The sequence below is a fragment of the Podarcis vaucheri genome (assembly GCF_965113315.1).
Source record: "Podarcis vaucheri genome assembly, chromosome: 17".
In the NCBI taxonomy this organism is placed as follows: domain Eukaryota; kingdom Metazoa; phylum Chordata; class Lepidosauria; order Squamata; family Lacertidae; genus Podarcis; species Podarcis vaucheri.
Window position 1 is genome coordinate 39,667,255 of NC_138755.1, and position 8,220 is coordinate 39,675,474.

General features: G+C 50.9%; 1 protein-coding gene and 1 long non-coding RNA gene across 4 annotated transcripts in view; one reads left to right on the forward strand and one right to left on the reverse strand.

Annotated features, from left to right (window-relative positions):
• LOC309522710 overlaps window positions 1-6,957 on the reverse strand; it is a 77,647-nt gene extending 70,690 nt beyond the window's left edge. Inside the window, exon 1 of the long non-coding RNA XR_014215160.1 lies at window positions 6,588-6,957. This is a non-coding gene — a long non-coding RNA (uncharacterized lncRNA). The remainder of the gene's footprint in view (window positions 1-6,587) is intronic.
• The window catches only part of ATN1 (atrophin 1), a 36,490-nt gene extending 28,270 nt beyond the window's left edge, over window positions 1-8,220 (forward strand). For all 3 annotated transcript variants that reach the window (XM_082206044.1, XM_082206046.1, XM_082206045.1), the window contains 4 exons: window positions 581-1,298; window positions 3,881-4,024; window positions 5,475-5,655; window positions 7,257-8,220. In XM_082206044.1, the coding sequence (XP_082062170.1) occupies window positions 581-1,298; window positions 3,881-4,024; window positions 5,475-5,655; window positions 7,257-7,290 (1,077 nt within the window). In that variant the 3' untranslated portion in view covers window positions 7,291-8,220. The remainder of the gene's footprint in view (window positions 1-580; window positions 1,299-3,880; window positions 4,025-5,474; window positions 5,656-7,256) is intronic.

The window sequence follows — 8,220 nt, forward strand, 5'->3', positions numbered from 1 at the left end:
CCTGCTGCTGCGCCACCAGAGCACGATTTCTGTTCTTATCCTGAAGCAAAGTTCTTAACCCGAGGTACTATTTCTGGGTTAGCGGAGTCTGTAACCTGAAGCATATGTAACCTGAAGTGTATGTAACCCAAGGTACCACTGTATTCCATACGATTTATGCTGTACAGTGGTACCTTGGGTTACATATGCTTCAGGTTACATACGCTTCAGGTTACAGACTCCGCTAACCCAGAAATATTACCTCAGGTTAAGAACTTTGCTTCAGGATGAGAACAGAAATCGTGCAACAGCAACAGGGGGCCCCATTAGCTAAAGTGGTGCTTCAGGTTAAGAACAGTTTCAGGTTAAGAACGGACCTCTGGAACGAATTAAGTTCTTAACCCGAGGTACCACTCTATTTGTGATGTTCCATTATGTTATTTTTATCTGTTGTTTGTAAGCCGCTTTGGGGTTTATTTGAATAAAAAGCTGCATAGAAACAGAATCGATCAATCAATCGAACATGCTTTGGGATTTCTTTGACTAAAAAGTGGCATAGAAACATAATCAATCGAACACGCCTCTCTCTGGTCTTTTGCAGAAGGTGGCGCAAGAAGGCCGCGCAGTGGAGTGCGCCTCCCTGGGGCCCGTCCCTCACCGCCCGTCATTTGAGCAAGGCAGCGCCGTTGCCACTGTCCCCCCCTACCTGGGCCCCGACACGCCGGCGCTCCGCACCCTCAGCGAGTACGCGCGGCCCCACGTCATGTCCCCCAGCAACCGCAACCACCCCTTCTACGTCCCGCTGGGCGCGGTGGACCCCGGACTGCTGGGCTACAACGTGCCGGCCATCTACAGCAGCGACCCGGCCACCCGGGAGAGGGAGCTGCGAGAGCGGGAGGCCCGCGAACGAGACCTCCGGGACCGCGACCTGCGCGAACGCCTCAAGCCCGGCTTCGAGGTGAAGCCCGCCGAGCTGGAGCAGCTGCACGCCGTGCCCAGCGCCACCATGGATCCTTTCCCGCGGCATGGGGGGCTGGCTCTGCAGGCCGGCCCAGGCCTGCACCCCGCTTTCCCTTTCCACCCGGGGCTGGGCCACCTGGAGAGGGAGCGGCTAGCGCTGGCGGCCGGCCCTGCCCTGCGCCCCGACATGTCCTACGCCGAGCGACTGGCGGCTGAGCGGCAGCATGCTGAAAGGGTGGCCGCCCTGAGCAACGACCCCTTGGCCCGCCTGCAGATGCTCAACGTGACCCCCCATCACCACCAGCACTCCCACATCCACTCCCATCTCCATCTCCACCAGCAGGACGCCATCCACGCAGGTGAGGAGCGGGGCCTCTCTCTCCAGCTTGCCTTGGCATCACTTTTAAGTCTTGTCCTTAATAATAACATTATTTCTAGGCCATCCATCCGACTGGGTTGCCCCAGCCACTCTGGGTGGCTCCCAACAGTGGCGTAGCGTGGGTTGTCAGCACCTGGGGCAAGGCAAGTAATTTGCGCCCCCTAACCCGTGGATTTGCGCCCCCAACCCATGGATTTGCGCCCCCTAACCCTAACCCCCAGATGTTGCGCCCGGTGCGGCCGGCCCCCCCTGCACCCCCCACGCTACGCCACTGGCTCCCAACAAAATATTAAGTGAAATATTAAAAATTGAATAAACAAAATATTGAAAGCACAGGCCCCTAGCAATATCAAGGACCTTCACAGTGGTATAGCAGCAGCAGCAGCAGCAACAACAACAACAACAACAACAACAACAACGATGATTTGGGGCACATTTCCAGGTTTTTCATATTTAATTGAAACAAAAAAGGAAGTCTCTAGTCCCATGCTACTTAAAGTGAAATTTGTTGTTGTTGTTGTTTAGTCGTGTCCGACTCTTTGTGACCCCTGGACCAGAGCACGCCAGGCCCTCCTGTCTTCCACTGCCTCCCACAGTTTGGTCAGACTCATGTTTGTAGCTTCGAGAACACTGTCCAACCATCTCGTCCTCTGTCGTCCCCTTCTCCTTGTGCCCTCCATCTTTCCCAACATCAGGGTCTTTTCCAGGGAGTCTTCTCTTCTCATGAGGTGGCCAAAGTATTGGAGCCTCAGCTTCACGATCTGTCCTTCCAGTGAGCACTCAGGGCTGATTTCCTTCAGAATGGAGAGGTTTGATCTTCTTGCAGCCCATGGGACTCTCAAGAGTCTCCTCCAGCACCGTAATTCAAATATGTTAGACATTATTATTTCTAGTTGCTTTGTAAGACAATTTGGGCGGCTCCCAACAAATAAAAGCATAATAAAACATCAAACATTAGAAACTTTCCTGAACGGGGTTGCCTTCAGATGTCTTCTGAAAGTCAAGTAGTTGTTTATCTGTTGTTATCTGATGGGGGCACGTTGCACAGGGAGGGGCCACTTCTGAGAAGGCCCTCTGCCTGGTTCCCTGTAACTTCACTTCTTGCAGTCAGTCCGAGCCTCATGTTGGGCAAAATATTCCTGCATTGTAGGGCGTGCGCCTAGGTGACCATTTGGGTCTCTTCCAGCTCATGATACAGTGACAGACCTCTGTTCTGGCTGTGCCATTTCAGCCGGTGTGGGGGGGCATGGAATTCTTACATGAATGAACGCTGTTGCATACAAGATAATCTCCTGCACATGAGAAACTGGTGCGTGTCATATGGGACTAGAATCATTCTGCCTGATGTATCTTCTGCGCGATGGGGATTTTTGCACGCACAGCAGCAGTCAGTTGTGCGGACCCCCACATTCTGTCTGACATGGTACAGCTCAAACATGGGTTTCACACCTCACCTAGAAGTTAAGCTTCAAGCAACTGTGCTGTTCTTTTCAGCCTGGAAGTGCCGATTAATTAATTAATAGTCTGTGTATTTTCAGCCTGTTACAGGCTTTGATTGCAAGTTGAAAGACAAGCTCTTGAGACTCTGCTTCCCTCTTTCTTATCTGTGGACTTTTTCTGCAGCATTTTGCAGAGAAATGCTGGGTTCTGCCACTTGAATACTGTTATTCAAATCAAGCAAACGTCCACGCAAAATTGTTGCTTCTTTTGCATATTTCATTCTGCTTTTGCTCGTCAGGGAGGGAAAATGAACTCTGAAGTACTAAACTCTCTGGGCATAACCTCTGGACTTTTTATTCAGTCACTCTTTGGGGGCTCTGTGATGTCCTGCTTGTATTCCTATCTTTGCATGTGTAAAAGCTAGAACCTTGTTGAGATTCTGAGGGATCTGGTTCCATGAATCAGGCCCCTTCATGAGAGGAAGAGGAGTGGTATGAATGTTAATGTGAGCAATGACGTCCAGCACCTCGTATCATCTCAGCTACAAATTCTCTCTGTAGATATTATGTTGTGAAGTGCCCTGAGATCTATGGGATGAAGGACGGTAAACAAATTTAATAAATAATAATAATAATAGCTGTTTTTCTCAGTGGATCCAATACCCATCTGCAATGTGTGGGTAATACTTGTCTACCTTACAAGAGTGTTGCAAAGTTTACTGAAAAAAGGCCACATAAATGCTAACATACAATTTAGCCTGAATGCAAAAAAATCAGGAACAAATTGTATTTGAAATTACAGTCGTATCTCGGAAGTCAAATGCCTTGTGACTCGAACGTTTAGCCTCTCGAACGCCGCAAACCCGGAAGTGAGTGTTCCGGTTTGCAAACGTTTTTGGGAACCCAAACGTCCAATGTGGCTTTTGCAGGAACTTCCTGCAGCCATTCAGAAGCCACACCTTGGTTTCTGAACGTTTTGGAAGTCGAACGGACTTCCGGAACGGATTCTGTTCAACTTCCAAGGTAGGACTGTATTACATATTACACAACATACTTTTCTCTCTCCTGTTGCTCTCTCTATCCCATGTCACAAGCTAACTGTTTACAATCTCCATTTCCTCAGCTTCCGCCTCCGTTCACCCTCTTATCGACCCACTGGCTTCCGGGTCACATCTCACCCGGATACCCTACCCAGCTGGTACCATCCCTAATCCGCTCCTTCCTCACCCACTGCATGAAAATGAGGTGCTGCGCCACCAGCTTTTCGGTAAGATCTCCGTCGGGGATGGGGGGGTGCAGTATAGAGGCAAAGGCAGCGGCAAGATTCGGGGGCAGGGAAGAGAACTGGCAGAACGAAAGCGGGAGTGTGAGAAAATGGACTAAGTGTGGCCGAGAGCATAGGCGCATGCGTGGAACTGCAAAACAACTGTGAATCAAAAGCGAGAACCTGATTTGGGAGCAGGGGTGTAGGATAATAGACTCTGGGGGTCTGGTCTTCGCAGAAATATTATGTGCTCTTTCACACCTTCTTCTGCTGTGGCTCCTTCTCTTGCCCTTTTATTTATGGAAATAAGACAGGGAAGTGGGCAGGCAGCCTTTCCTCTCTCTAACCAATGGCTTGCTGAGAATATAAATCTGCTCCCAGCTTACAGGGTTGCAGCCAATGAATGCCAAGGTGCTGTGCCAATCGACAAGCACGCGGGAGATTATTTTTAATTACATTAGAATGTGTTTTGTTACTGTTAGTTGATAAAGGGAAGAATCTTCAGCTTGCAGGCTCTTGGGTCAGACAGGTGTAAACGGAAGGAGACCCACTGCAGATTTCAGCTGGGGCATTGCTTCAGCTCTGTAAGGCAAAAGCGCAGAGCAAGGGCCGGGTGGCTCATGGGCAGAGCAACTGCCTGGCATGCAGAAGGCACTAGGTACAACCCACAGCATTTCTAGGGAGGGGTGTGGGAGAGGCTGCTGTCTGAAAGCTTTGGAGAGCTGCTGCCCGATGCGAAGGAAGGTGGCAGGCAGCTTGCCTTAGGTAGGTATACAGAAGAGGGAATGAGAGCAGGCACACCTTTTTTCAGCTCTCCGCAGCAAGCTGCCTCTGCTGCTGAAATTCTGCCTGAAATTCTGAGAGCCAGTGTGGTGTAGTAGTTAAGAGCGGTAGACTCGTAATCTGGTGAACCGGGTTCACTTCCCCACTCCTCCACCTGCAGCTGCTGGGTGACCTTGGGCCAGGCACACTTCTTTGAAGTCTCTCAGCCCCACTCACCTCACAGAGTGTTTGTTGTGGGGGAGGAAGGGAAAGGAGAAGGTTAGCCGCTTTGAGACTCCTTTGGGTAGTGATAAAGGTAAAGGGACCCCTGACCATTAGGTCCAGTCGTGGCCGACTCTGGGGTTGCGGCGCTCATCTCGCTTTATTGGCCGAGAGAGCTGGCGTACAGCTTCCGGGTCATGTGGCCAGCATGACTAAGCCGCTTCTGGCGAACCAGAGCAGTGCACAGAAACACCGTTTACCTTCCCGCCGGAGTGGTACCTATTTATCTACTTGCACTCTGACGTGCTATCAAACTGCTAGGTTGGCAGGAGGATAGTGATAAAGTGGGATATCAAATCCAAACTCTTCTCCTTCTTCTTTTGTGCCGCTGTTAAAGGCAAAGAACCCATGCGGATCGCCATGATCACCCCAAAACGTGACTTGTCCTTGTTTTGTTCTGTGGCTCCAGCTGCCCCCTACAGAGACCTGCCAGGCTCTCTCTCGGCTCCGATGTCGGCAGCGCATCAGCTCCAAGCCATGCATGCACAGTCAGCAGAGCTCCAGCGCCTGGCCCTGGAACAGCAGCAGTGGCTGCACGCCCACCACCCTCTGCACGGAGTGCCGCTCCCCACCCAGGAGGATTACTACAGGTGAGTGGCTTCTTTGGGCGGGGGCAGGGGGGCAACAGGTTTGGTTTTGCACTAGCATGAAGCGACCAGCAGGGATCCCAAGAGCAGAATTGTTAAGAAGCTGCCTGCTCCCAGACACAACAGCTTCCAATCTTCTCCTTAATACAGTGGTACCTCAGGTTACATACGCTTCAGGTTGCATACACTTTAGGTTACAGACTCTGCTAACCCGGAAATAGTGCTTCAGGTTAATAACTTTGCTTCAGGATGAGAACAGAAATCGGGCTCCGGCGGCATAGCGGCAGCAGGAGGCCCCATTAGCTAAAGTGGTGCTTCAGGTTAAGAACAGGTTCAGGTTAAGTACGGACCTCCAGAACGAATTAAGTACTTAACCCGAGGTACCACTGTATAGGTTTCCAAAGTGTGTTTCCGTGTTTTGAAAGTCCTTCCTGTTGCCACAGGGCCCTAGTGATATTGAGGACGTTTACAGTGGAATAAGAATAAGAATGATATGCCACTTTGGACAGCTTCCAACAAGTACTGGCCTCAGTCCAGCATATCTGAAGGAGCGTCTCCACCCCCACCATTCTACCCGGATACTGAGGTCCAGCTCCGAGGGCCTTCTGGCTGTTCCCTCACTGCCAAGTTACAGGGAACCAGGCAGAGGGCCTTCTCGGTAGTGGCGCCCTCCCTGTGGAACGCCCTCCCACCAGATGTCAAAGAGAACAACAACTACTAGACTTTTAGAAGACATCTGAAGGCAGCCCTGTCTAGGGAAGCTTTTAATGTTTGATGCATTACTGTATTTTAATATTTTGTTGAAAGCCACCCAGAGTGGCTGGGGAAGCCCAGCCAGATGGGCAGAGTAGAAATAATAAATTATTATTATTATTATTATTATTATTATTATTATTATTATTAAGCATAATAATAAATAATCAAACTTTAAAAACTTCCCTATACAGGGCTGCCTTCAGATGTCTTCTAAGAGTCAGGTAGTTGTTTATTTCTTTGACATCTGATGGGAGGGCCATTCCACAGGGCAGGTGCCACTACCGAGAAGGCCCTCTGCCTGGTTCCCTGTAACTTCACTTCGTTCAGTGAGGGAACCACCAGAAGGCCCTCAGAGCTGGACCTCTGTGCCTGGGCTGGACGATGGAGTGGAAAAGCTCCTTCAGGTATGGAGGGCCAAGGCTGTTTAAGGCTTTTAAAGGTCAGCACCAACCCTTTGAATTGTGTTTGGAAACATACTGGGACCCAATGTGGATCTTTTAGGACTGGTGTTATATGGTCCCGGCGGCCACTCCCAGTCATCCGTCCAGCTGCCGCATTCTGGACTAGTTTCCGGGTCACCTTCAAAGGTAGCCCCATGTAGAGCGCATTGAACTAGTCCACGCGGGAGATAACCACAGCATGTACCACTCTGGCAGGACAGTGTGCGGGCACGTAGGGTGTCAGCCAGCGTACCAGATGGAGCTGGTAGACAGCTGCCCTGGACACAGAAGAAGGCTGCTAATGGAAAGCAGCAAGATTGCCTTGAAATGAGAAAAATAAAAGGTGCACATTTGTGGTGTTTTGTTCACTCTTTCTTCTCTGTTTCTCCCCCTTGCTCTTCTCCCCAGTCACCTGAAAAAAGAAAGCGACAAGCCCCTCTAAGCTGATCCCATTCCCCATGGCGACGTCATTGACCCTCTTGGTGCTGCTGCTGCTTCTGAGAGAGAGAGAGAGAGAGGAAGATTTGCCAACCAAACCCTGGAAGCTGCACAGTGACACAACTTCTAATGTCGTTTAATGGGAGAGGGACGAAAGCAGGCTGACCCCTGGCGGGAGGGGGGGTGGCGAAAGGGGAAGGACAAGCGGGGCGCCAAACACCAGGCAAGGATTTCGAACCTGTGGCTAAATGTGCCCTTGTATCCTGTAAGCAAAGGTATATAAACCATCGTGCATCTATTTTTCTGCCCTCCCCACCCCACCCCCTGCAATCCTCGGGCAATTGCGGCCAGTCAGCAGGAACTTCGGAAGGCATGGGGGGAGTCTCCCAAAGCCCCCTTCCTCCATGCCTTGACGCAGGAGAGAGTCCAGAAGACTCGCGGGACGTTTCAAGAAGGCATGGCCACGTTCTTGCTCAGCCCCCCGAGAGAAGGGGGCCGAGCCGAGAGGTGCAAAGCGCCACAGGACTGTTCCAAGAGGGCAGCTGCCGTTTTTCTTCGTATCCATGCCTAGAGGGAAGGAGCACTGAAGAGCTGCAGCACTGTTTGAAGGATGGCAACTGCCCGTTCCTCTCCCATCCCATGGGGGTGAGGAGGGCGGGGGTGGATGCAGCCGAGTGACGAAAAAAAGCACGTTTGGGACTTTCCACGATGGCAGCTGCCCCTTTCCCCCTCCACCCCCTTCCAGTTGATGTACTTTTAACTCATGCACATTCTGTTAGACGTGGCGGTTTTGCGTAGCAATTTGTGGTTCCTTGATCTCCCCGTGTGTGTGTCTAATCTCACGGTTGTATATCTTGATCTGTCCTCATATATATTTACATAAGAACATTAAAAGATGCCCAACTATGGGAGGAGAATCTCCCTACACACCCAA